At 45.1% G+C, this 27,577-nt stretch overlaps 1 protein-coding gene across 9 annotated transcripts in view; it reads right to left on the bottom strand.

The window, feature by feature from the left end:
• The window catches only part of FGFR2 (fibroblast growth factor receptor 2), a 103,881-nt gene that overhangs the window by 41,928 nt on the left and 34,376 nt on the right, over nt 1-27,577 (bottom strand). For all 9 annotated transcript variants that reach the window (XM_060285833.1, XM_060285834.1, XM_070043952.1 and 6 more), the window contains 2 exons: nt 22,274-22,443; nt 10,976-11,099 (listed from right to left, as the gene is read on the bottom strand). In XM_060285833.1, the coding sequence (XP_060141816.1) occupies nt 10,976-11,099; nt 22,274-22,443 (294 nt within the window). The remainder of the gene's footprint in view (nt 1-10,975; nt 11,100-22,273; nt 22,444-27,577) is intronic.

Raw genomic sequence — 27,577 nt, 5'->3', positions numbered from 1 at the left:
ACCAGTTAGCATGAGGCATGGTTATTAGGGGAGCCGATCAAAGGCCTCTGAAGTTTGAGGAGCCCAAAAACCTGCTAAAGCCCTCATGCTAATTACAATTAGTAGAATGAGTTCATTGTCTTGTCAAGACTGTGCCAAATGCCCTCAAACCAGACAGGCTACATCTAGCTGGGTTCTGAGTTTTGTTTTCCCTAAGCTTCCTCCAGCCTCTAGAGACTGGCACAAAAGAAGGTCAGAACCAAAAGTGATCTGGAGGAAAAGGGACAGTTAGGATATAGGATGAGAAGGTGTGCCACGGGAGGAGTACACATTTCTTTCTTTCTCAGAAAGAATCAAGGTATGCGTAACCAGTATTTTGCTTGTCACCTTCTACAACAGGCTAGGGATGCTGGGTACCTGGAATTACTTTAAAAAAACAAAGCGGGGGGGCGGGAAATGCATTTTGGTAGAAAGTGACTGGTTTGCCGCTCTTTCTCCAACCTGCACGTCGCCTCGTTTTCCTCCTGCTTGGACATCTGACTCTGGAAGGTCTTGAGGAACTGGGCTGGGGATCCATCTTCCTCTAAAACATACATGTTTCTCGGCGGAGAGAGCAAAGTCTGGGGAGTAAAAGCTGGTTTGGGAAAAGCCAAAGTGTTCTCCCTCCGGCACTGAGGTTCCTCAGTGACTTATGGAGGCTGCACCATGTGAAATGCTAGAAGCAAAACACCACTAATTCCTTTGTGTTTGCTCGATGAGGTGGAGACGCAGGGTGAAGTGCTGGCTGAGGCCGGAGGGCCTGGGAAGCCCAAAGCAGGCGGAGGCGCAGTGCCTTCCTTAATTAATGTCATAGACGGTATTATTTGGCTGGGAGTTGAGTGGCTTCTACCAGCTGGGTGTCAATTTAGGTCTTCTTGGGCAAATTACAGGAGCAGGGCCGTGTGCTATTTACACCCCAAATGTTTACGATACCCTGATCTCTGTGCCTTCGAAAAGTTAAACTGGAACTGAAGACTCTTTGGCAGCCACAAAGGTATGCCAATTTTAGGTTCAAAAATGCCCTTCTTTTTGTTAAAAGGACGCATAGCTTTGGGATGATGAAGAAGTTCTGGGAGCGAGAGCGGTGATGGTTACACAGCAATTGTACTTAATGCCCCTGAACTGCGCACTTACACGTGGTTAAAATGGTACATTTTATGTTATGTGTATTTTACCACAACTGAAAAAAAAGAGAGAGAGAGAGACATGGCAAAGGTGACAATATCACAGAGTAAGATATAGTCCTAGGATCACGGAAAAGCTGCCTTCTCAATTAGTTTAGCATGTTTATCTTGTCCCATTGACTAAATGAAGGCTTTTCTCTCTTCTGACGCAAAGACTCTGCACAAGGTCCCCCACCACCACCCCGTATTGTGCTTGGTTTTCACGCTGATGCGAAACTCAGACATCAGTCTCCCCAGGCTCCCTCCTGAGGAGCTGGGGTAAACACAGCTGAGAGCAGTCACGCTGGGGAGCTCCATCACGGAGCCTCAGCACCCCGCCACTTGCCATAGCGGGTGCAACATCTTTCAGGAATGCAAGATTATCAGCTGTTGTGTGCAGAGCTGGGTTCCCTTCATGGGAAGAGTATGCTAGAAACAATAAAAAAAGAAGAGAGAAAAAAAAAAAGTCCAGGAATTAAACATACCCTCTTGTTACACAGGCAGAACTCTGATTTAGAATATCTTTTCTCAAATGATCTGCAAAGAAGCTAAAAACCAAACCATGGAGGAGTCCCAAAGACAGCAGCGATCAGAATGAAGCTGTTTAGGATGAAAATGTCGACATCAAAAAAGATCCAGAAATGGGTCCTAGAAAAATATTCACCCAGGTGCCCAACAAACAGGTGTATGCAGAGCTTGTCAACGGAGCCTCTCTGGTAACTGGAAACTAGAAGATGAACACAAGTTAAATACCTAGCAAAAGGGGGATGATTAAATAAATTATACTCTGTTCACAACAGACAGCACACAGGCCACTAGGAAGAATGAAGCAAAGAGATATGTACAGACATGGAGAGATGTCCACGGTAATAATGTTGACAGTTTCATCAACTTTCACCATTAAAAAACCTTACTTCTAGAGGAAGTCCAGAAAAATCTATCATGTTAATCTCTCAGATGCCTTACTTTGCTCCTGGGGCGTGTCAAGCAGAAGCAAAAGCTTTTAGCCCATCTGAGCAAACAAGAAATGCCTCCCTTTGGTAACGAACCATAGGAGAAGTGGAACAATAAAACCTCATTTGTTTTCTTAGAGGCAAACTCAGACCCTGAAAATAAAAGTGATTCTAGATAATTCCTTGCTGTAAGCATCATCTAAAGAGAAGTTTCAAAATAGTCACCCAGATCACAAAAGGCTCCAATATGAATTCTACGTCTCTTCTCACCATCCAAGGCAAATGGGAGGCCTCAGGCCAGCCTGCAACCCTGCCCACTGCCCACCCATCACTCAGCGATGGTTCACACACAAGATGGTTTTGTTTCTTTTGGCCAAAATGTAAAATTTAAAGGACTAAATCCTTCATTTCTCAGTCTCAGTCCAGAGTGTATACGGAACCAAATAAAACGAGGAATTCCTTTTTCAAAAAAAGCACAACTTCCAGAAGATTCCTCCCAAATAATATGCAATGCGTATCTTCAAAAAAGAGCACTTTCAGGCTGAGACGATAAAGAATGTGCCTGGGGCGCCACCTGACCCGTGATGTGCGCATTTATTGGGGAGGGACCGAATTCCTACAGGCCTTGTTTGAGAGAATTCTCTAAGGGGGAGGCTCCAGGAGAAAGAAAGTCAAAGGAGAAGTTCTATCAAGATCCAGGAATCTCCGTCCCTACTTATCATCTTCTCACTGCGGCAGTTTGGGGTCTTTTGCACTGTGAGCTGAGAACCCCAAGAGGCCAAAGTACGTGTTTCATTCAACCAATTGTCCCAAACACCCTCTAGGCCAAGCACGAGATGCCCCATAGATAGAGGATTAACCATTACAGTACAATCAATAACGACAATCCCTGTAGAATGCTCTGCTCTATCTTTTCCCTCTAAACCAAGGCACTGATGTCCTCGTCTCCTCATCTCTCTCTTCTCAGAAGGAGAAACAGAAAAACTTTCCCAGAGAAACACTAACATCCTCCCCTCAGCCATCTCTTCCCCACTTCCAACCCGACTCTGACCTCATTATGGTGAAACTCTAAATGCTGCCTCTCCAACTCAAACCTGCTCTTGAACTTGGGAACACACCCCCGTTACGATAGGTCGTTTCTGCCCTACCTTCTCCTGACGGTGAAAATAAACCAAACACAAGACCTGAATGTAACAGCAGGGTGTTCTAAGGGAGGGAGACTCCATAAAAGCACTCTGGTGGAAGTATTGTTTAAAAGGGGAAGAGTTTGTTGGCATTTCTACACTCATCTTAATGAGAGTCGGCATAATACGTCTCAACTGGGGTCTTTTGTGAAAAAAGGTGACCAGTAATTGAAGCTGTATATATACGTTTAGAGAGGAACTCGGAAGATTCCTTGCATTAGGATTTGCCATATGTTAAGAACCACATGCCCCCAAATAGAAGTAACTCAGGCTGTTCTTCTACTATTTCAATTCAGCACATACTGATCAAAAGCTTGCTAAGTTCTAGCTCAAATCGCTGGGCACTCTGACTGCCATGGATGAATCTACATCTTCACGCCACGCTTACTTGCCCAGAGACTAGTAGCAACAAGCTTTCTCTCTGCCCTCTGCGCCCACCTGAATTATTTCCAGCTACGACGAAGAGACCCTCTTACAAAATGCTGTAAGTCGTTCACTTGTCTGTAACACTTCTACATCCTCTTTGCCCACACCATAGACTCAATGCCAAAGATCAGACAAGAGCTCAAGTATCAGCCCTCACCCCAGTCACCGCAGTCAGGCCCACGGCCAGAATCCAAAACAATCAATAAGGCTTCCTTCCTCAGCTATGGAGCAGAGGGCAACTGACGGCTTGCAGAGAACATCCAAATATGCTGATACGGCAGTTCTCGCATGGTCCCATCCAGGCCAGCGTGTGCCTGCTCCAGCCCCAGGAGCTGGCACCCACAGGCATCACCTGCCCTCAATGCCCAGAAGGAGTAACTCTGAGCTGGTATCAGTCCTGCAGGAAAGCGCTTTCCGCTCAGTACCTTCGGCGCTGATGTAGCCACCCACTGGCCAGCTTTTGCCCCTGGAATACCGGTTGTGAAATAGGTATGAAAAGCCACTCTGTAGCAACCAAAAGGCTCGTTAAACAGTAGCTACCAAAGGAAGTTTTGAAATCTGCGTCCTGAAGGAAAGGAGAGGACCAACCACTCCTTTAGCCAGGGCTGAGCTGAGTGTACATGTCTCAGCTGAGAGCTATGAAAGGAGGTGTGGGACCCCCTAATGACAGGACTAGACATCACCAGTGGGTCCCATTATTTAAAAGCACCGCCCTCCTACCAAAGCATGCCATCCCCCATTTTACAGATGAGAAAACTGAGGTTCAGAAGTTCCATGACTTCCCAGGCCACAAAGCTAGCAAAGGATGGAAACAGGATTTGAACCACTCACCCACGTAATTCCCACCAGTACCTGCAGAGGTGCTCAGGTGTCCCCCCGAGGGTTGATGCTGGAGCAACGGGTAGGACAAGGGGGGCAGTATTGGCTGCTGGAGCCACAAAAGCAGCAGGACTTGGCCTCCTACACAACTGCCGCTACAGCCCCACCATTCCACGCCCACTTTAACAAGCCCACTTAGGAAGGCGTCGCCGTGGCCCGTGCCTGGCATGGCACCTCCATCCATCCGCTCTCAGCTGAGGGGCTTGCTGCCTTCCTCCAGCTAGATCTCACAACGTCAAGCTGGCACGCAGAACCAGTATCAGGATAAACACCAAGTCTTGAACTCAGAGCAAGAAATGGAAAAGAATTCATTGGCATCAAAATCATGAATATGGAAAATCAAATGAGGTCTGGCCAGGAAGCTTCTAGGTCAAGATGCTTCAAGTTGAGAATCCCAAGGGGCTCTGTGGAGCTGAGGCCTGGCGAGTGCCAGGGAAATGCACAAGGGCTCCAAGTTGGAAGGTGAGAGTCAGGTGTCCAATGCGTTCAAATCTCCAGATACACGGTATTGTGTAGTTTCATGCCACCTGCACTGCAGCCACCCTCTTCACTCAGAGAAACAGAAGCAGTGTCCGGGAGCCATGATGTGACAGAAACTAGGACAGAGAAGGGTCTTCCATAAGGAGCAAGTGGCTGGGAACGGTCCTAATAAACCAACTAGTTAATTAATGAACTAGACCACCATTTCTTCATTTACTGAAACACCACTTTGTTCCAACCTGGCACCTCCCACCAGAAAGAAAGGTCCGGTGCACTGCAGAAGTGTGGTTTCGGGGGCTCTGACTTGCCTCAGTCCCCTCCCTAGGGCTCAGGGATCACACTGGGTCCTCTGTCTTCCCAGGACGGGACTGCCCCAAGCAATAAACGATTGACACCACCTCTCCCACTGGACGGGCTGCCGAGCGCTCAACGTCAGCCCCTTAGTCAGGCCTATGGGTCAGCGCCCGCAATAACAGCCTTCACTCCTCCCCGACACACACCTGGGGGGTGGCAGTCAGCACTGGCACGGACTCCTTCTTGCTTTCGGGCTGAGTCCCATCACGTCTGAAGCCGGGTTACAGCAGATTGATGTCAAGGGCCAGTGGACAGCACTGTCCCTGTCTGCCGCCGAACAAGTCAGCGCTGGCGGAGGGGCCTGGGTGATCCCCTCCCAGCCAGAAGGGACTCCTGGCCCCGATCGGCTCCCAACCAGCCTCCGAGACACTGTGTGCTGCTTATAGCTCTTGCCCCGGGAGGACAAATTTCTGGAAAGTAGACTGTAGAGGAGTAGGCAAGGCTGGCCTCTGCAAATCCAGAGGCCCCGTAACCACCTCTGCTGCTCTGCTGTCCCCCAGAATACCCCATGCCAGGTGAAAAGCTCACAAGTTATCTGATGGTCTCTGGGAATGCAGAACTGGACATCGAAAGGGGGCAGAGTTCACAATTCCAAGCCAAAGAAAGGGTCTATATGAGTCAGAAGGAGCAACTGGTCTTCTGAATACTTCCATCTCTCTCTCTCACATTTTGGGGTTTTTTGGAAACAAAGAGCTGCACATGGGGTTCACCTCTGAGTCTGGCTGCGGCAGCTGCTGACTCCACAGCAATCCTGAAACAGAGACAGCAGTGTGTGGTGCGCGCAGCACGAGTCTAGGATTCGAGAGGACCCAGCTCTGGAGTTCCTTCGAGACCTTGGCAAACATCACTTCCCCGCCCGGAACCTGGAGGTCCCCAACTGTAAAATGGGGTGGGAGGTGGAGGTGGAGGTGACGAGACCAACTCGATGAACCTGAAGCTCTCAAACTCTACAACCCTCTTCTGTGAGTTCAAGCAACTATCTCAGTCCTGGGAAAGCCCTGACGACAGCATTAACCAAAGATGGAAACCTCAGCAGGACAAGTGACCGTCAGCCACTGGCCGGTTCTGGCGGTCCCAACACGGCAACCAGGTTGTTCAATAAAACTTCTGGTTGAGTCCATAAAGGCCATTTAAGACGTCTTCTAACCCTCAAAGGCGTTTCCAAGTTTAGAAAGGGGGAAAGTAGCATTTGTTGCTAGCCACCTAGGTACCAGTTGGGTGTTTTCACCTGTTTACCCAACCGATTTCTCATAACCACTAGAGTGGGTTGAACTGTGGCCCCAGAAAAGATGAGTCCATGTCCTAACCCCCTGGCACCTGTGAACGTGACCCTATTTGGAAATAAGGTCTTTGTGATGGAGTTTAAGGACCTCAAGATGAGGTCATCCTGGATTGAAGGTGGGCTCCAAATCCAACGACAGGTGTCCTTACGAGAGAAAGGCAGAGGGAGATTTGAGACACCACGGAGAGGAAGGCCACGGGAAGACAGAGCTGGAGGTGGAGTGATATGTCCACAAGCCAAGAACTGCTGACAGCCACCAGAAGCTGGGACAGAGGCATGAACGGATTCGTCCTCGGAATCTCCAAAAGGATCCAACCCTACAGAGAGCCTGACTTCAGACTTCTGGCTTCCAGAACTGACAAGAGAATAATTTCCTATTGTTTTAAGCCATCCAGCCTGTGATGATGTGTTACAGCAGCCCCTAGGAAACTGATACAGCCATCACAGAAACGAGGTAAGCATCATCGCTGAGAGAGGCTCAGAGGAGCTAGTCACTTGTCCCAGTTCTCTTGGTCCCCAGTGTGTGGGCCGACAGAGCCGCTATGCTCACAACACCGGGCTGCCTTTATCTAACATTAGTGAGTCTCAGCGCCTTCCTTTTCAGACACGAGGAGAGTGAAAAAAAAAATGTCATGAAGAACCTAGGGGTAAGACAGGAATTAGGACACAGACCTACTAGAGAATGGACTTGAGGATATGGGGAGGGGGAAGGGTAAGCTGGGACAAAGCGAGAGAGTGGCATGGACGTATATACACTACCAAACGTAAAATAGATATAGCTAGTGGGAAGCAGCCGCACAGCACAGGGAGATCAGCTCTGTGCTTTGTGACCACCTAGAGGGGTGGGATAGGGAGGGTGGGAGGGAGGGAGACGCAAGAGGGAAGAGATATGGGAACGTATGTGTATGTATAACTGATTCACTTCATTATAAAGCAGAAACTAACACACCATTGTAAAGCAATTATACCCCAATAAAGATGTTAAAAAAAAAAAAAAAAAGTTAAAGGCCTTCTGCCAGGCTGCTGCTTCTTGGTGGCGGGCCCCAGGCAGAATTCTGCGCTCCAGCCTCACTCACTGATGAGCTACGGGCGAGCACTTGCCACCTCCCAGAGCTCGCTATTTTAAGGAGAGCCCGTTTTATTATCACCACAATTACTGAGATGTGGAGCTTCACACTAATTTTCCCTTGCAAGTAAATGGCTGAAAAGTAATGGTGTCAATTTTAATGAGGATCAAACAAGGCTCCTAAAAGGCTCCCATAAACCAAAGCGTTTCCCTCACACACAACAATGGCTCGCTATTTAATTCCAGAACACAAGAATGTCACTTAAATTACACAGCTTTTACATTAAAGTGCTTATGGGAATGCCTTTCCAGGGAAGAATTTCAATAAAAAGGTCTCACCCAGTTTGATGCGTCGTCATATCCAAACTACAAGCCTATGTATCATAGCAACAAAAATAAAACCTCGGAGAACGGGAACTAGGTCAGGACTTCACTTTCTCTGGGAAAGAGTCTCTGATATTCTGTCAAACCGAGATGGAGGTGAGAGGCTGCTACCACGCAGCCGTGTATTAAACTTGGACCTACAGGCCACCAGAAATTCACAGTTCAAGCCTGAACCCCTTTTGTTTCCACTTGCCGAGATGTTCAGGATGACTGTCTGCCAGCCCTGTAAGTCTGCCTGAGACGCTTCAGCTGACTCAATTCTTATTTTATTACCACTTCTCAAAGCAATTACTAGGGTTTTGAGCAAAGATGAGAGTATTTCACACCTCCATCTTTCCTGAAAATGTCTTATACTCCGCTGACTTTTGGCTTCTATTTATAAAGAAGGTTCAAGGCTTGGAAAATTATTGGGGTTGAGCTTTAATGGATATTCCCAACCAGCATTGTGTCATTATTGGCCCACGTTTAGCTGGGCGATCTCCCAACTTTGTGACATAATCAGGCCTTTCTCTGCATTACTCCATACACTACGCTCCCTCCACATTACACCACTGAATCATACGCTCTTTTCAACAAGACTGATTGCCAGGGGATTAACATTAGACAGCACAATTCCATTATTCAGCAGCACAATTCAAATCCAACCCTAAACTCTAAGAGAGATTTCAGGGCTTCACAGAGATGAGCTGCCAGCAAGCTGAAAGGGGAGGTGGGGTGAGGGGCTTTTGAACATTTTACATAACAACTCAACCTAAAACCTGCTAGAAGCGAGAGAGCCCGTGGCTCAAGTGGCCGAGATATGACTCCTGATTCCTGGAATGGCCCCAACCAATCTTAATGAATGATTTGTAGATCTCTGCAAAGCCAGGATCCCCAAAGACTGCTGTTAACACAATGATTTTATTCCCACAATAAATGACTTTTGTCCAAAATTAACTATTTAGAACTTTTAGCCCCAAAACTTTCTTTCCTTTAATAGGAACACTTTCATGTCAAACTCAGGATATGCGAGGCCCAAAGTGAAGTCCAAGTGGTGTGCTCCTCTTTTTTTTTTTTTTAAATTAATTTATTTTGGGGGGCCGCGCCATGTGGCACGTGGGATCGTGGTTCCCCGATCAGGGATTGAGCCTGCGCCCCCTGCATTGGAAGCGTGGAGTCTTAACTGCTGGACCGCCAGGGAAGTCCAAGTCGTGTGCTCTTTGATTGATAGACTTATGACACATCAATGCCAAAATAAATGTTAACCATTTTCTTCTCATGTGTGAGTGTTACTTCTCCTTGTGTTTGTTTGGTAAACTATTAGTACGTAGTGATTCCCGCTAAGAAACATTCCACAAATATCTCTGTGAGAAAAGAAGGCTCTTAAAACTCAGGCTTTGATGAATATCTATAGAATCTATATTATACAAAATCCTTTCAAATTTCACATTAAGGCTTCTGAATAACAAAATGCTGTTTTTTTCACTGAACACTTTACAAATGGAGATAAAGACTGAATCATGCTTTCCAAGGCAGAGTTTCTTATGGATTTAATTTAACCTGATAGAAAATTAAAATGGTTTTCTATTTAATTTTCAGTTAACCTAAAACTTCAATTAACCACATCTATGTAATTTGGTTTATCAAGATGTCGCAAAGTTTCTTTAATGGCTCTTTGGGCAACTCAAATATCTATGGGGTCTCTCTCCTCAAAGAGTTTATATTTTATTGAAGGAGAAGAAATGCCCACATGTGAAATAATACTAAGGGCACGTGCACAGGAAATGATGGCGGAAGGCCTTTGTTTGTGGATGCACAGGGGGCGGGCATGAGTTTGTGGGGTTACAGAGGGTCACACTAACGCAAAATGAGTCAAGGTGAGACTGAGACTTTAGCAGGAGTCAGAAACCTGCATGTGGGGATGTGCAAACCGATTAGGTAACCCACAGCAAGGACTCAAGGACAGGTGGCCACACCGAGAGTCAGGGTAGATGGCAAAGACAAAAGGTGGCTTCTACAAAGGAAAGATCTCAGCCCACCATCCCGAAACGAGACACCTCCTAGGTGTAAGTTTATCAATCCTCCAACAAGACAGAGAAACAGCCTTTCTTCATCGGTTACAACTAAACCCATCATAATAGACCAGACTTAGGAAGAAATTTGAGTTTCCAGGACAACAAGTTATGTTGTCTTAAGATATTTCATTAAAATAGTTTATTTAAGCACTTTGATTAAAAAAAGTATTCATAAGCCCATTAAAACAGTTCCCTTTTCACAGAAGAAATAGCTTCTAGGAATAGATGTTGAACTTGTAGTGTTTAATGACTTTCTTCTGATGGGACTGAAGGGTCCCTTGACGTTAACCTTAGTCCAACCAGCTATAATCTCAGTCATTATAATACCTTTTCCTTTACTCTTCAGCCAGCATTATATAGTTGCCCTTCTTTCAGCAACAACGTTCTCCCACAGTCTAACTGTACCTTTCCCTGCAGATACACTAACATTTTGCAGAGAAATCTCAGCTTCCAGAACATCAGCACATCTCACACCACATCCACATTACACAAAATGATGCTTGGGAGCCAAGGGGATCACGCAAAACACATAAAACTCAGCTAATCAGGAAACAGAACATTGTCAAATGACAGAAGAATCCTTCCCAAATGATAGCGTGTATTTAGAAAGAATGAAAACAAACCAAGCCTCCTGAAAGCATGGGGAGAAACAAGACTCACTTTCACAATTTCAAATGAGTAAAGCTGCAGCAGGCTGGCACATGGCTGCCGCTCGGGGAGAAGCAAACTCACCAACAACATCAAGGTGGTACGTGTGATTGATGGACCCGTAATCGTTCTCCACCACACAGGTATAATTTCCTTTGTCGGATGGGACCACGCTTTCCATGATAAGGCTCCAATGCTGGTTTCGTACCTGCAAAGATGAGAGGAAAGGTGGTTATTGAACAATCTTAGTACAGAACACCAGGCGCTTTGCTTTCTTGATTTAAAAAGAAGTTGAGGGAGACAAGGAAGGCAGAGAAGAATCACCTGAATTCTAAATTTTCCTCATAATAAATACTCAGACTGGTGACAAAGGAAAACAACAATTATCATCATGGTGAACATCTGGCAAGCTGACATCATCATGTTAAGATACAAAAGAGTGTTTGCAGTAGGTCTGTCACTGTCACAGGTTTGAGGGGTCCTCCAGGAGCTGCCAAGTGGCCGGGGAACCTAACACTAACCCACAGCATCAGTGCCCCAGGGCAGGTGAGCCTCAGACTGCTCCTCCACTGGGAGCCCTCAAACCCTACAGCACCAAGGAACTACGTAGAGCAAACGCCAGTGAACACGTACCGTAAACCAGGCACTTTGCTGAGCGCTCCTTTCCACCTCAGCTAACTTAACCTTAACTCTCCCAAGGAGCCCACAAGGTAGGTGCTGTTATTGTTCCTGGAAGCTTCTGGTTTGAAGTCCTCTTAGATCCTTCCCCACAGCGCTTAGATGCTGTCAGGACATCTCAAGAAGTTTCAGCTGGAAACATAGGTCTGCCCCTCCCATCTCTGGCTGAATAGATGCTACATGTTCCTGAGATACACTCGGAATTTCAAATATGGGAGCAATGAATCCTCAGGAAACTTAAGTTGTGTATCCATCTGTTTACAAACTCCTTGAGACTTTTCAAAGATAAGCAGCACATGAGAAAAGAAGTTATTGTGATTCTTACCCTAGTTCTGTCAACATGCAAACAGACTAGGTTCTAAGGTTTCCACCTTGCTTTCAAAGTATTTCAATAGACTCAGGCTTTCAAGCAAGCATGATTTTTCCTTATCAAGGTCAAAATGCAGATTTCATCTTTCAGGTTCATGGCTTTAATATTTCTCTCCAAATCCGTATCATTCTTTAAAGGCATTTTGGACAAGGCATTCTGGAGAAATGGAAAGAAAAAATAAAAAGCCAGGGCCTACTCATCCTATTTCAGGGATTCCAACTGACCTTCTGAATGATTCCCTGAGCACTGCAAGTGTTTTCTGCCTTAATCACATAAAAAACCGATAATGCCAGCAGAGCCTGCGCAAGCACATGAGAGATTCTAGGAACTAAATTAGAGAATAAAGAAAATCGTCTCGTGAACGCTCCATTATAAAGAGGGGAGGGCAGAGCAGCTGTCCACTTGGAAAAGCAGAGCCAACAGAGGTAAGAGGTTAGAAGAACACGCGATAGTACAACTCTTTTCATGTCAGTCGTTCAGTTCAGCACAAGCCATCACGGCAGAGTGCAGTTACTGACGCTGAGTCCAAAAACAAGATTGCTGGTCATCACTAACAGTCTTGGGAAGCATCATGGGGGCGAAGGCTGGATTCTTCTTCTTCACAGACTACAAGCCCTGAATTAAGACTGCGTTCCGAGCAGTCCCTTTGCTTCAGCTGCTGCCTGAAAACGACTCCCCCTGTAAACCACGGAGGTTGTTTCAGTCTAAGGTCCTAGAGCTGGTGATGGGGTGTTCGTCTCACTGTCCCAGGGGAAATGTCTGGCAGTCAATGAACTTGAAGTCATCAGACCTACAACGGAGAGAGTCTACTCTCTACATCGGAGAAGACTCACTTTCTGCTCTTGGCTGGGCCACAGGCTTTTAGGAGAACCAAAACGAGAGGCTGTGTCTCCTCTTGGGAGAAGCACCTTCTCTGCAGAATGCATAAAAGGGACGCTCAGGAAGAAGAGAAGATGTGGACACTAAAATCTCCAGTTTAAGCATTCCCTATGGAAATCCTGGCCCCCCGGGGGCTACCCCGGAGCTGTAGGCTCAGAGCACGGAAAAGGCAGGTGCTAGCTCCTTGACTTAACTCGAGGCAGGTGAGCCCACAATGAGACCCTCCCTCTCCAGAAGCGCTCAGCAGTAGCAGGAATGGGGCTCTCTTGGCCTCTGAGGAACCAGTCACGTGGAGGGTAACTCGGGCCAATGTCACCAAGCCACGTAATCCAGCATTTAGCCCCGCTGTAAATATTCAGTTCTTTGAGCCCCTGCTCAAATGTCATGCCCATAAGCCCTTAATCATGGCTAGTGCCTGTCTCTGGACCCCATCCAAACTGTCAATGTCTTTCTTGTGCCTGGATCCAGATTTGGCACAGAGTGGATTCCAAATGGAGCTGAACCTGAACTGTGCAGGCAGGGCATGGTCTGTCTCTGCCCGAGACATTAAATCTTGGCATATACAGCCCCGCACGCCACTGCCTTTTTTTAACCCTAGGGCCTATGGTCAGCTCCAGTCTTTCGTCGGGGCTATGGCATTCCACGTAAGATCTACAAGGGCATGTGCTCCCTGGATATTTACTTCCTAGAGATGCACGACAATAATGTTAATAAGTTAACATTTATAAAATGCTTTCACAATGAGAAACACATTTACCCAACAGGGTGCTTCTGCCCTTCCAGAGACCTTGGTACTCAATCAATATTGCCCCATACAGTGCTGTTAATATTTATTTTCTTACACCATGGCTCCAGTATTTGATTCCTTGACATACCACCAATCCCAAATTTTATGAGCTGTGGCATTTTCCAATGGATGCCCTTGGAAGTCTCCAACAGGGAGACTATTTGACACTTTTGTAGGGGACATCCTACCATTAATTATTGGTTGCTTAATGACAAGCTAAGAGACTACAAACAGTAACTCTACAAAGATGGGGAACAGAGGCACAAAGATTTCTGTGCTTTTTTAAACACACCATTTCCATACCGAGATTCCGGGTACACCTAAAGAAACTACAAAAATGTAAGATGTCATCTTCGACACGTTTTTCTCAATTCCTTTTTTTGGCTTTTTAATGCTCCATTGTTTCTGCCACTTAGGTCGAATGAACATAAACCATCTTTGGTTGCACAGAAGAGGGAATGTAAGTACTCAACAAACATATGAAAAGATGCTTAACCTCATTAAGGAGCAGGGAACTGCAAATTAAAACAATGATGAGGGCTCCCCTGGTGGCGCAGTGGCTGAGAGTCTGCCTGCCGATACAGGGGACGCGGGTTCGTGCCCCGGTCCGGGAGGATCCCACATGCCGCGGAGCGGCTGGGCCCGTGAGCCATGGCCGCTGAGCCTGCGCGTCCGTAGCCTGTGCTCCGCAACGGAAGAGGCCACAGCAGTGAGAGGCCCGCGTACCGCAAAAAAAAGGAAAAACAATGATGAGACACTGTTATTCACCAGTTGATTAACAAAAATTAGAAAGATCAATGTCATTGAGTACTCGGTGAGGGTGGAGGGAAATAGAAACTCAAATTGATAACATAAGTTGAGAAAAACCTTTCTGTAAAATAATTTGCTAGTACCCATTAAAATTAGCAACACACATTTTATTTTTTGGACCCAGCTAATTCCACTTCTAGAAATCTTGCCTACACAGAAAAGAGCAGGATTACTTCAAAGCACATAATAAAATTGTTGCTTCAAGCACAGTTTGTAACAGAAGAAAACTGGAATCCATCAACAGGAGACTCATTCAACATGAACAGTTTATTCCAAAAGAATAGCATACAGTCATTAAAAAGAATGAGGTATTCTTATGTTCCGTCCCGGTAAAATATCACTGATAGTTACTGATGAATGAAAACAAGTAGCCTGAGTGCAAATATGTATATTCATGATTCCATTTTGTAAAAAACATACACACACAAGACACACACATGACACACACACACAACCTTCTAGGCACAAATAGGCCTGAATCTGTAAGCATGACTTGTGTACAAGGTAAAATCAGAAAGAAAATGTACTCAACTGTTAGTGATATACTTTATATAATTAAGCAGTAGGATTAGAAATGTTTACTCTTTTCTCATTTTCACTTTTCAAATTGAAACATAAATCTCACACACACACAACAGAAAAAGTGAAATAAACCCTAGGGTAGTAGTTGTTTTGTGGCAGAACCACCGCATGTGTAACTCTCCGGCGGACAGACCACAAAAGCCAGGGAGAAGAGAAATCCTGCAGTAACTGACCATGCACAATCCCTTCTTCTCATTCCTCCCTGTGGCTAAATCTTTGTGGAATTCATCAGTATTTTTCATCTGCCAAGGAACAAAATGAGAGAGCATGGAGTTTCAAAACTATGTTCACTAAAATCTTCTAAAAATAACATTTCAATACTGAAACCAAGCAGACTGAAGCTAATGGCCTCAACTCTCTTCTTACTTGTAATCCAAAAACTGGATCCACAAACATTCTACACCCTGTCATTGCAAAGACAAAAGGTGGCCCAGACAGGTTTTCTCGGAATTCCTCAGTTACCTAAAGCCTCCACGTTGCACCTAAAACCCCTAGCCTTCAGCTGACAACTGGGAATGTCGATTGAGTTGGTAGGACACCAAAACACCTAGGTGAAAGGTGAAAGGTCAAAGACCCAGCTGTCACCTGGATGTTTGCTTTCCACATTGCAAAAAACTCTGAACATTTCCAAACACCCAGGTGTTCGATAACAAGCAGAATAAACACCCAGAAGCTGGATGGAAAGTTTTGTTCTGTGCCAAATCGAGGAATGATGTGTCCACATGATGGTAAATACCCCCAAGACTTCCTTCCACCAGTATCAGGGCTCAAATTATGGAGAAGGACAGCACTCCCTTTTAACCCTGGCCTTCATAAGGTGCCCCACGAACTACAATTCAACATAAACCAGGTGTCATGAGGATGCCTAAAATCTTACTAGCCCATGGCAGATCCCCATTTTCAGCTGGTTCCTGGGGGACTCCAGACCATCCCTCTGGGATGTATACATACAAACTGAGCTTACATGTGCCAAGGGCTGTAGCACACGCTGCTTCCTGTCACCACGCAGACCTGGAGACAAACACCTGTTTAATGCTTAAACGCCAAGAGGTTTGCTTTTCGGGAGGGGTCCAGAGAACAGGGCTGGGTGAGCTCTGATCTTTGAGGACCAATGGCAGAAACTCTTCCCTCTACTCAGTAAACAATGGATCTCTCCAGAGGAGGTGGGAAGTGAATTATAAAATGCAAGGCTGATCCCTTCGATGCCTGTTCCCTTCGATGCCTGTTCCCTGACGGTGCCCAGAAAGGTGCTCTGGGGACAGACTGCCAAAAGGGCATCCGCTGCCTTTTGAACTTAACTCTTTAAAAACGTCACGGCCTTCTTTAAAAAGCTAAACACAGAATCACCATATGATCGAGCAATTCCATTCCTAGGTATACACCCGAAGGAACTCCAAGTAAGGACTCAAACAGATACTAGTACACCAATGTTCATAGCTGCGTCATCCACAGTAGCCACAAGGTGGAAACAACCCAAGCGCCCATCAACAGATGAACGGATAAACGAAGTGTGATATATCCATATAATGGAATATGATTCAGCCACTCTTTTAAAAGAAGGAAGTTCTGATAGATGCTACAACATGGATGAACCTTGAACATATTAAGTGAAACAGCCAGATACAAAAGGACACATTTCCTATGATTCCACTTATAGGAGATACCTGGACAGGCAAATTCACAGACAGAAAGTAGATTCGAAGTTACCAGGGCCTGGGGAAAGGAGGAGGAGGGAATTAATGTTTAATGGATACAGAGTTTCTATTTTGGATGATGAAAAAGTTTTAGAAATAAATGACAAATTTTATGTTATACTTTTACCACACACCAAAAAAAAAAATCTCATACAGGTCACGGAAGCTAGAAGAACAGCGTCATACCCCTCCCCCCAACTTTACTCTCAACAGTATACCCTGCATCAACTGATAGTTATATGCTCTTGGGAAGCCATTACTACCTACGTGTCTTTCGTTTATCATAACAGTGTTTGGGGTTTTTTTTAAAACAAAACATGGAACCATATTTTAATATGGGCATGAACTTTGGAGCAAAAATTGCCTGGGTCCAAATAACAGCTCCACCACCTAGGAGCCCCATGTGCAAAGGGGACAAAAGAACAGTGCCCACCTCTTTGGGCTGTGCAGGGGACAGGGTGCCATGTACACAGGAGGCACCTGGAACAGTCAGGACACAGGTGAGCAGACAACACATGCCAGCAGATACCAGCATACACCTGCCCCGCGTCACAGTCTCCCTGATCTGACATTAAAGCAGAAGTGTCTTGGTTGAAAAAAAGCTCAACAAATATGAATACATTAAAACGCAAATTAGTACTGATTTTTCCAAATAAACACACTTTGGGGTTAAGCATTACACTTAATAACCTAGAAAATGTAAATCTAACCTAACCATCAAAACAACCAGTTCAGTTGTGATAAGAAAATAATTTTTGTAGTTGTCTTTTCTTGGACCTGAAATGTACTTGGAAACTAACAGTCCATACTCTACAATGCTTCCTCTCCTCTGCCAGGCCGCTCCGTGGGAATTCTAACCTCTTGGATGCCGTGGGCTCTTGTGCCAATTCTATGGCCGTGTTGAGGGAGAGCTTTATCCCATGATCTCTCTTGGGCCTTATGCAGTTAGTAAGTGGCTTGAAAGATGGTTTTTAAGAATGTTCTTCTCCTCTATGCCTAAATCATTACCTAGGAATGAGCTAGCAATTGAGCTGGTCTATTAATTATCTCAGTCATCTTCTTGCTTTTCTACATTTAATTGTAATCACTGCTCAGAGCCCTACTAAACATCTAGCCTTAAAGGCAACCTCCTTATAAAAAACAAACTCTGCTGCTGTTTAAGATGAAAAATGGCTGATGCTGCGTTATGGTCAGGCTACTAAATCACAGGTTTTAGTGCTGGAAAGGATCAGACGTTAGAGATTTCCTATCCCATCTTCTCATCTTAAGGATAGGTGATGTGAAGCCCGGAGATCTCAGCCAACTTTTTAACTGATGTTAAAAAGCCCAGGCATCAGCACAATTAGGGAGATATGGTTCTGCTTCAAGTCAAGCTTCGTCATTATATAACATCCAACCAGGCTTTGCCCACATACTAAGAAAAACAGTAATTTGACTCTTAATAACCTAAGAATGGCTCAGCATGAGTTCTTTGATAAGTAAGACTGAAACACAGAATACCAAAGAGCTCTATGGGCCATTTTAATTAAAATGAGCTTTCTGTCCTGTTTCATAATTCCCTTTGACTTTGTTTTGGTTTTTTTGTGTTCCTTCTCCCTTCAATGGCCACATATGCATAATACAGTAGACCAGGGCCCAAGTGCCCAGCCCATAAACAGGTAGAAAGAGCTAGACAGACAGCTGGGCCATCAGAGCACAGCCATGGTTTATGCAATGAGATTTATGAAGGAGAAAAAAAAAAAAAAAATCACAGAAATGCACACCAAAAAAATCACAATTTTGTTTGTGGGAAATTTCAGGTCTTGCTTTCTGGAAAAATACATCTTGGAAAACTTGACACTTTGCTTCTTCATTAAATAAAAGAGCAAAAGGACGGGAGTGAGAGGAGGGGTCATTTGGACATCAGTCGGGCCCTCCACGTGAACAATTAGGTCTCGGCTTTGGGGGGAAGTGCCGAGGAATGGAAACTACAAACTGTACAATACGGATCCCTCAAGTCACATGTTCAGAGACACAGTTCTTTACAAGTGTATGTAGGTAACAAAGGGAAACATCAGAGGGAAAACCTCCCATCACGACCATGCTCCCCCCTCTGCCCTGGAGCTCAGCCCAGCAGGGGTGGCCCTCAGGTGGGAGTCCACCTCTGTGACCTTTAGTGACTTCATGGCCTAGGAACCTGGGGACCTGGGGTGGGTCTAACACGTCATTAGCAAGACTTAGGCTTTAGGTAACTATATTTTCCCAGGAGGTAAGAGATCTCTGTCTTTTCCTTTCAAGTCCCAGAAGCCCATTGGGCTCAATGGAATTTCTAAGGGTGTCCCGTATTCCCAAAACGAATGACCGATGCCACAACCGTTGTGAATCCAGGTTGACTACCCTTGCAATGATGCGGCAAGCCCCCAGGCCAGTCAGGCCCACAGAGAAAGGCCAGCTGGGCAAGAGATGCATCACTGCCGGCCGCACTCCCCACCCCCGCTCCAAAGGTGTAATACTCTCCCTTTTGTTTGCCCTTTTCATTGAAAACAAAAACAGAGTTTAGATTTTTCTCCCCACACACTCAAATTCCATTCCTCTTTCACTCCAGAAATGACTCCAACATCAAACAACAAAAATACTTTGGTCGTCTGTGCCTCCTCGGGATGAGGCTAAAGGTTCCCAGTTTCACTTTTAGAACATTAGCTGCTCTTCATTTAGTGGAGTGTTGTCATCAATAATCAAAACCGAACTGCACCTGTTGAAAAGCAAGCAGCATTTCCTCACTCGGCGCCCTCAGTCTCCCAGCGTGTTTGTAACCACTAATTCAGATTTGCAAAAAGCTCCTTCCCCGTAATAATGATGTTGGTCCTATTTATTTTGAGACCGGGAGTTTCTGGAGGCTCACTGACCCTTTGCACTCATTTCCCAGACTTTCTTGAGGAAGGAAATGAGTTAACCACCAAGATTTTGACCACCCTTCTTATACTCAAGTTGTATTTAAATAAATCATTGGAACTGCATCAGTTATGATTTCAGAGAACGTTTGGTGGTTAGAACAATCCCAGGGGCCTCGATTTTAGTGGTTTAACTCTTCCTTTACCACCAGCATCACCTAATGAAATCTCTGTCTATTCATTCTTTAAAAAAAAAAAAAAAAAAAAAAGCCAACCTCCAATCTCATTGTACCAATCTAAGGACTGAACAAAGAGACAAATCGTCCTCCTGCTACTGCTTCCCCCAATGAGCAGGAGTCGTAGAAGACAACCCAAGTATTTCTACTCCACGGCTTCAAAGGCATCCACCTTCCAGCAGATGTGTTTCACATCTGTTTCACACATAAACTGCCCACACGTGCGCTTAGAAATTTACTCATAGGCTTTCCCAATTATCCTCTGGGTTTTGGCTTCTAGAAAGTAATTTTTCAATGTTAAAACAAAAGTCAAAAGTTCCTACAGACGAAAATACTAACCCTTTCAAGATGAGTAACTGTGTATAGTGTTTCAGGAAAGGGCTCCGGGGCACTTTGTGTGGAGGGAAGCCCCATTTGAGAGCAGCAGGGATGGGACAGGGACTCACGTGCCATCTAAAGTGATGTTGCTGTGTTAACACAGGTAAGGGGTACATCAGGGAAAGTCCTCCTGGGTATCACACTGCCGCCACCAAGAAATCCTCTCCCACATGGTTCTTAAGGACCTGGGGCCTGAGTTGATGCATATCCTGCTTCATCCACTGTGCAGGTTCCTCCGATGCTCCAGTGATCCCCGTGTTTCCTGATACTCGTGCCCTCAATAATCACCTCCCTTGGTGACTTACTTAATGGTAGAAAACAGCAAAAGTGGTGGGATGGTACTTCTGTGATTAGGTTACAAAGGCTGTGACATCTATCTTCCTCATACTCTCCTCTGTCTTGTCTGTTCCCCCTCAGGAAGCTAGCTGCCATGCTGTCAGCTGCCCTATGGAGAGGCCCATGTGGCCAAAGGGTGGCTTCCAGCCAACGGCCAGTGAGGAACTGAGGCCCCCAGTCCAACAGCCTGCGAGGAAGTGAATCCTGACAACAACCACATGAGTGAGTCTGGAAGCAGATCCTTCCCCACTGACCCTTCAGATGAGACCCCAGCCCTAACTGAAACCACGATTACCCTCCTGTGAGAGGCCCTGAGACAGAAGGCCACCTAAGTCACACCTGGATTCCTGACCCATGGAAACTGTGAGAGAATAAATGCTGTTATAAAAGCTGCCAGGTCTTGGGGTAATTTGTTACAAGGCAATGGGTAACTGATACACCCATTCACGTTCCAAATGCACCAAAGAATTTCACAGTAAGGTTCCTTAAGTCATCCTTATATACTAAATTCGTAGAGTTCTCCCCTTCCACACTAAATGATCTGGAGATTCCACATCACTCTTCTGAGACAACCTTCCTTCAAACTCAGCCTAGAATCCTTTCCTGATCTCCTTTACCTTAGTCTCCCAAGGAGCCAACATCACCTCTCTGCACATCCACAGCACAACCTACTCTTCTAACTTCACCCATATCAGTGTCTTGATTGCCAGCTCTTCTGTCTGCCTTCCTGCTGGACGAGGAGCCCCAATAAGCTAGGGCCGTGCTTTGCCCAGAGCCTAGGACGGTGCCTGCTACGAGGGCACTCGATCAACATTTGCTCAATGGATGGACAAACGCCTGAAGAGGCATCTTCAGGGAAATGGTTGCCAATTTCAACCTCCCCAGTGAGTGATGAGACTATATTTCACCACATTCTGTAATGGGCTCTTCAGAATCCTTGAGGATGGAGGACAGGGAGATTGCCTCTGTCATCTTGGAAGTGTTCTTTTTTTTTTTTTTAGTTTTATTTATTTATTTATTTGGCTGTGTTGGGTCTTCATTGCTGCGCACGGACTTTCTCTAGTTGCAGCGAGCAGGGGCTACTCTTCGTTGTGGTGCACATGCTTCTCACCGCAGTGGCTTCTCTCATTGCGAAGCACGGGCTCTAGGCACACAGGCTTCAGTAGCTGTGGCACGCAGGCTCGGTAGTTGTGGCTCGTGGGCTCTAGAGCACAGGCTCAGTAGTTGTGGCGTACGGGCTTAGGTGCTCCACAGCATGTGGGATCTTCCCGGACCAGGGTTCAAACCAGTGTCCCCTGCATTGGCAGGCGGATTCTTAACCACTGCGCCACCAGGGAAGTCCCGGGAAGTGTTCTCTCTTAATGAGTAGTATTTCATACCCCAGTCTCTCATCCAAGTCCATCCACTGTTCATACAATCCTGCTCAGATAGGGCAACTGTACTTACAACACTTCTCAAATTCCGCTTCAGTTTTAGTTTTACAGACCATAAAACATATAGAAAACAGACTCTCAACTTCCGACCCTTCTATTACTAAACTCTCTTCATATAAAGAACAACACAAATGGGGATTGTACTTTAAAATTACATGCAAGTCCAGGGTAAATTTTTTAAAATATCAAACATGGAAACGATCAATTATGATAATTATTGATTTTTTAAAAAAAGAATATTCCTTCTAGTTCCTGCTAACTTTTGACTACTTAAAAAAATAAAGAAATAAAAATTGAAGAAATAGAATATTTTGAAAGCTTCATTCTACCTTATAGCCTCCAATGCGATGTTCCTGCTTAAATTCCTTCCCGTTTTTCAGCCACCTCATCGTTGGTGTTGGATTCCCCCCAGCTGGACAGCGGAACTTGACAGTGTTGGCTGCTGGGACGGCGTGCAGCCGTTTTTCCATCTTTTCTGTGTTGGTCCAATACGGTGCCCCTGTTTTGGAAAATGACATTATAATGTACGTAGATGGATAGCTTCATCTCCATCATTAAATCCTAACAGGTAAGATCATTTTCTTTTGTAGGTGAATGATCCGACGCTTTCAAAATCTTTGGGTAATATTTACATCAGGGAAACATTTTCTGAAGTCTGCTCCAGCTGGCCTCCCAGAGGCCCCTGGGGGTGGGCTGCTTGATAGTTTATGTCTATTAACAGGGAAGCTTCTCTCCCTGTTCTTAGTGCCAGAATATAAATGCATGAACCATGCTTTAAATGCTACTTTAGACACACGGGGACGACACACACCGTAACAACAGCTTTAGATCACTTTAGATCACCACACCTATGAAAGGATAAACAGGTTGTGCCCAAAAGCCACATCAATTTATCCATTGGCGCTTCAAAGGGTAATCAATAGTATAACTTATCCCAGGAGGGTAGAATAGTTCAGGGAGGATTCATTAATTTCCCAGCACTTTATATGACAAGTCAACAAGCCATGCTACTAAATATGTTTTAATTTTTAAAATGAAAAATGAAAAAAGGTTTCTTTCCTCTCGAATGGTGGTTGTGAATGCCATAATTCTACCAGCACGTCTAAGCAGGTAACTCAATAGGAGGCTGCCAATTAAACATTGTTGTGCCCTCTAAGGAGCCCTCAAAGACAGGAACACTAGGGATTTTTTAAACTCAAAGAAGGAGACACCTTTTTCAATTACCACAGGAAGGACATTTTTTTCTAAATTAAAGTCACAGCATCAATCGGGAATACTGCCATAAATTCTTCAAGCCTGCTAATAATGGCTCATGACCACTACTGACTGGGTGCTTCTTATTTGCAGACAAAGCCCCCAAAGCTCTCACGTGGTTTACTGTATTAATCCTGACACAATTCAATTATAATCCCTGTTTAGGGATGGGGAAACTGAGTCACGGAGAAGTAATCTGCCCACAGCCACACAACTAGGAAGAAGCGCGACCAGGATGTGATCCGAGGCAGTTTGATTGCAGAGCCCACTGTTGGTCTCCTACCTACTCTCCAAAGCATTGGAATCCATACCTTTAACCTCTCTGAACGTGCAGGACTGGCGTCCAGGACAGCCTCAGCTGAAGGCACACTGCCTCCGTTATTACTGCCCAGGATTTCCAATGAAATCTTATGCAGCAATTTAACTTGTCACATGCGTGATTCTGTCTTAGCAAACAGGTAACCAAAATCCCTGTATCCTCCCCAAAGCATCCATCAGCAGGGCCTTTAACATCCTAGAACATTCTAGAACACTAAAACTCTTGAAGACTGATCCATAAGTGCTTATTCCTAACAAGGGTTAGACTGAGCAGCAGCACACACCCTCCACAAACCAGAAGCAAAAACGGGCGTAGGAAGGGGCTTTGTCTATGATGCAGACTTAGAAGCTTCCTCCTCTGTTCTGTGGATGACACAGCTCGTTCCTGGCGAGGTAACAATGCCCTTCACTTAACAGCCAGGCTGTCGTGGTGGAATCAGAAAGTGGAAAGACTGCATCCAAAACACCTACCCTTCTTTGACTCACCCTTGCTCTTGAAACCTGCTATAAAAGGTGAAACAGGGATTTCTTAACGGGGACATGCTGTATCTTCTTTATCCTTCTGCTTATCTAAGTGTCAAGGTGGTGGGGTATCGACATGATGCCAAGGCAGAGCAAAGGGAGGCAAAACTTGTCAGTCATGTGCACCAGAGAGAGAAAGGCCAGTGGGAGGGCGGGAGGGGAGCTGGGGGAGAAAATAGAGCTGCCCTTCTTTCCTCTGAATCCAGTTGCATCTGTAATGAGTAGGCAACTTGGTAGCCACTTGACTTGGGGTGTCAAATGCCCATAAACACACCTATTCTTTTGAGGGTTCCCCAGGGAGTACTCGATTCCTGTTTATCATAAGTCTCCCAGGGCCTGGCATATACTGCAACAATTTCAATCATCTTTCATTTTAAAAGCTCCTACTTAGAAAAATTCCATCCACAGCCACTAAAAAAGAAAGCAGTGAGAGCACAAAATAAATAATGAGCTTTGTCGCTACACAAAGACTTTTACAAATCTGCCCTAAATGAAAAGCATACCTCATGCTGTCAGGTGTCTGCATTCATGTTATCTGTTTAAGTAAACACAATAGCCTATTCATACGAATTAGCTAAATATTAATGTAGTGGCTCTTTCAGATACCATCAATTACAGCTGCCCTGATCCCGTGGAATGTCTTTGCATTTTTATATAAAAAGAAATCAACAGACGTGTGCTTACGTACCAAGAGGCACGATTTCCATGTTCCCTATGTGGAAAAACAGGACTCAGCTTTAGCAACTAGGAACGCTGCGTTGCTCCTCCGTCACTGGGCTAAGCTGCTGGTGAGCCTGCAACCCACATGGGGATCCCCAGGCCACATGGGCCTGTACAGTCTTGGCCTGTGGCAAGAGCACACTGGCAACCAGCACCTTTTTCCTGGAGCCTGAGGAATTATTTAAGGACAAGGGTGAAAGAATTTTGTTGGAATTTCTGGCAGATAGCCACTTCCCTGGGGTGAAATTTCAATCATCAAACCTGCACCTATAAAATCTGCTTGTGCAAAACAGACACACAGCCATGCTTCTCATCTCAAGTCTATGGGCTAATTCAAAAAGAGTCACGTACCACAATGTTCACTGCAGCACTATTTACAATAGCCAGGACATGGAAGCAACCTAAGTGTCCATCGACAGATGAATGGATAAAGAAGATGTGGCACATATATACAATGGAATATTACTCAGCCATAAAAAGAAATGAAACTGAGTTATTTGTAGTGAGGTGGATGGACCTAGAGTCTGTCCTACAGAGTGAAGTAAGTCAGAAAGAGAAAAACAAATACCGTATGCTAACACATATATACGGAATCTAAAAAAAAAAAAAAAAGGTTCTGATGAACCTGGGGCAGGACAGGAATAAAGACGCAGACGTAGAGAATGGACTTGAGGACCCAATGGAGGGGGAAGGTTAGGCTGGGATGAAGTGAGAGAGTAACATTGACATATATACACTACCAAATGTAAAACAGATAGCTAGTGGGAAGCAGCTGCATCGCACGGGGAGATCAGCTCGGTGCTTTGTGACCCCCTAGAGGGGTGGGAGGGAGACGCAGGAGGGAGGGTATATGGGGATATATGTATACGTATAGCTGATTCACTTTGTTATAAAGCAGAAACTAACACACCATTGTAAAGCAATTATACTCCAATAAAGATGTTAAAAAAAAAAAGAAGAAACCAGAAAAAAAATCTTTTTAAATAAAGTCTGTGGGCACCGTGTGTCTCATCTAAAGGCTCAGAGATCGCAGGTGGGTGAGGCGCCGTGAAATCTAATCAACAAAGTAGAAGCCAATCACCTACATGACTGTCACTGGAAACCCGAATTCACAACATTCGCTTTCTCTGAATAACGGCAAAGCTTGACTCAACAAAAAGGGCCGTCAGGCCAAGTTCTCGAGGTTCCCTGAGTGGCAGTGATGGGTCACCACCAACTCCGTGTCCAACACCACTCCGGGTGCTAACGTCACACAGGCACCATGTGCTTTCACGATGAGGCCTTCCTTTAAGAAGTCAAGCTCACGAATTTTTTTAAGAACATACGCTGGAGGGGAGGAGTTATTTTATTATTTTACAACGGCTCTTTCTGAAATAAACTAGTTTTATGGAAAACTTGAAGAATCTGGAAGGTCCAGAAAAATAATTACACTGTAGGAATGGCCCTGCTGTGTTTCCATCATCAATGTCCTATGTCCTCTGCGAACTCTTCCTGTCTTCAATATTTCCTGCTATGTTTGCAGTCTGGACACATGGAAATGCCAGGGTGCCCACCCCAAGAACTACAATGCAGCTGGAGAGAAACAGGGATCAGGCTCCTAAAAAGCTCCTCTACCTAATGAGGCCTCTCTATCCCAAGGCTGTGAACAGCATTAACAACTTTCATTTGGAGGAGGAACTCACTTAACAAATTAATGATCTACAAAAGCAGAGAAGACTCTAGCACACAGTAGATGCTCAATACGGATGGCCAAGGCCACACCATGTTGCTTGAAAGAGGTGTACGGCATCCACTTTGTACGCCTTCCCTGACATAATCTTAGGGATTTATTTAATAGAGACGGAATCGTGGTATAAGCCCCTGATGGCATAAAACATGAATTATACTTAAATCAGGAGGAAATAAGTTGACCTAGATGATAGGTATGGCCCCTTCTGCTCTGACACTCTCAAATCTTCTGCTGTAGTATGCAGCAAAAGAACGACATTCTCTTAGTCATTAAATACTAATAACGACCAAGTTAAGGGAACAGTAAGACCTAGCCAAAATAAATCAATAAATACAAGCCCATCATCAAGGTTTAGCGTATTGACTCATTATCATTTTCTACACTGAAACAGATACTGTATGTTAGTAATAATACCAAGTAAGTAGAATTTTAATTTAATACAACAGAAGTCTCTTAACTTGTGGCTGGTTAAGCAGATTCATAACCCCACAGAAACTTCCCTCAAGGTTCCCTCAACACAGCCTTTCTTAACCCCCCTTCAACCCACAATAAAGATTCATCATTCCTTCTCTGGTCCACCATCTTCCTGGTTATTTATGTCTGTTTCCATGCCCAGAGTGTTTCTCGACTGAAATATATTCCTCTCGATGTCTGCTGACCAATAAGGGCAGATCACCTGGAGTGTGCAGCTCAAGCCACCTTCAGACTGTGAAGCAGGCACTCAAGTGTTTATTGAACAGATGGATGGATGGATGGATGGATGGATGGACGGACCAGATGGACGACTGTTAAAAGCCTGAGCTATAAAATGAGGGAGCTGAACTGAATGTTCTGATAAGGCCCCTCCCGTTTCTAACATTCTTTCCAGGTATCTATCTATATTCTACACAGATATTGATTCTGTCAACAAATGATAGGATCAGAGGATTTATTTTGACCCTGCAACCTAAACCCAAGGAGAAAACATGGGCTGCTGAGCCAGCTCCCACAAAAACTCTTACGTATCCCCACCCTGACACTGAAGGTTTATGGTCTTCTCTCTCTCTCTCTCTCTCTCTCACCAAATAGAGAGAATACAGCCTGGTGGTTT

Source organism: Globicephala melas, chromosome 16 (assembly GCF_963455315.2).
Source record: "Globicephala melas chromosome 16, mGloMel1.2, whole genome shotgun sequence".
In the NCBI taxonomy this organism is placed as follows: Eukaryota; Metazoa; Chordata; class Mammalia; order Artiodactyla; family Delphinidae; genus Globicephala; species Globicephala melas.
This window is presented reverse-complemented; position numbering and strand designations above follow the sequence as displayed.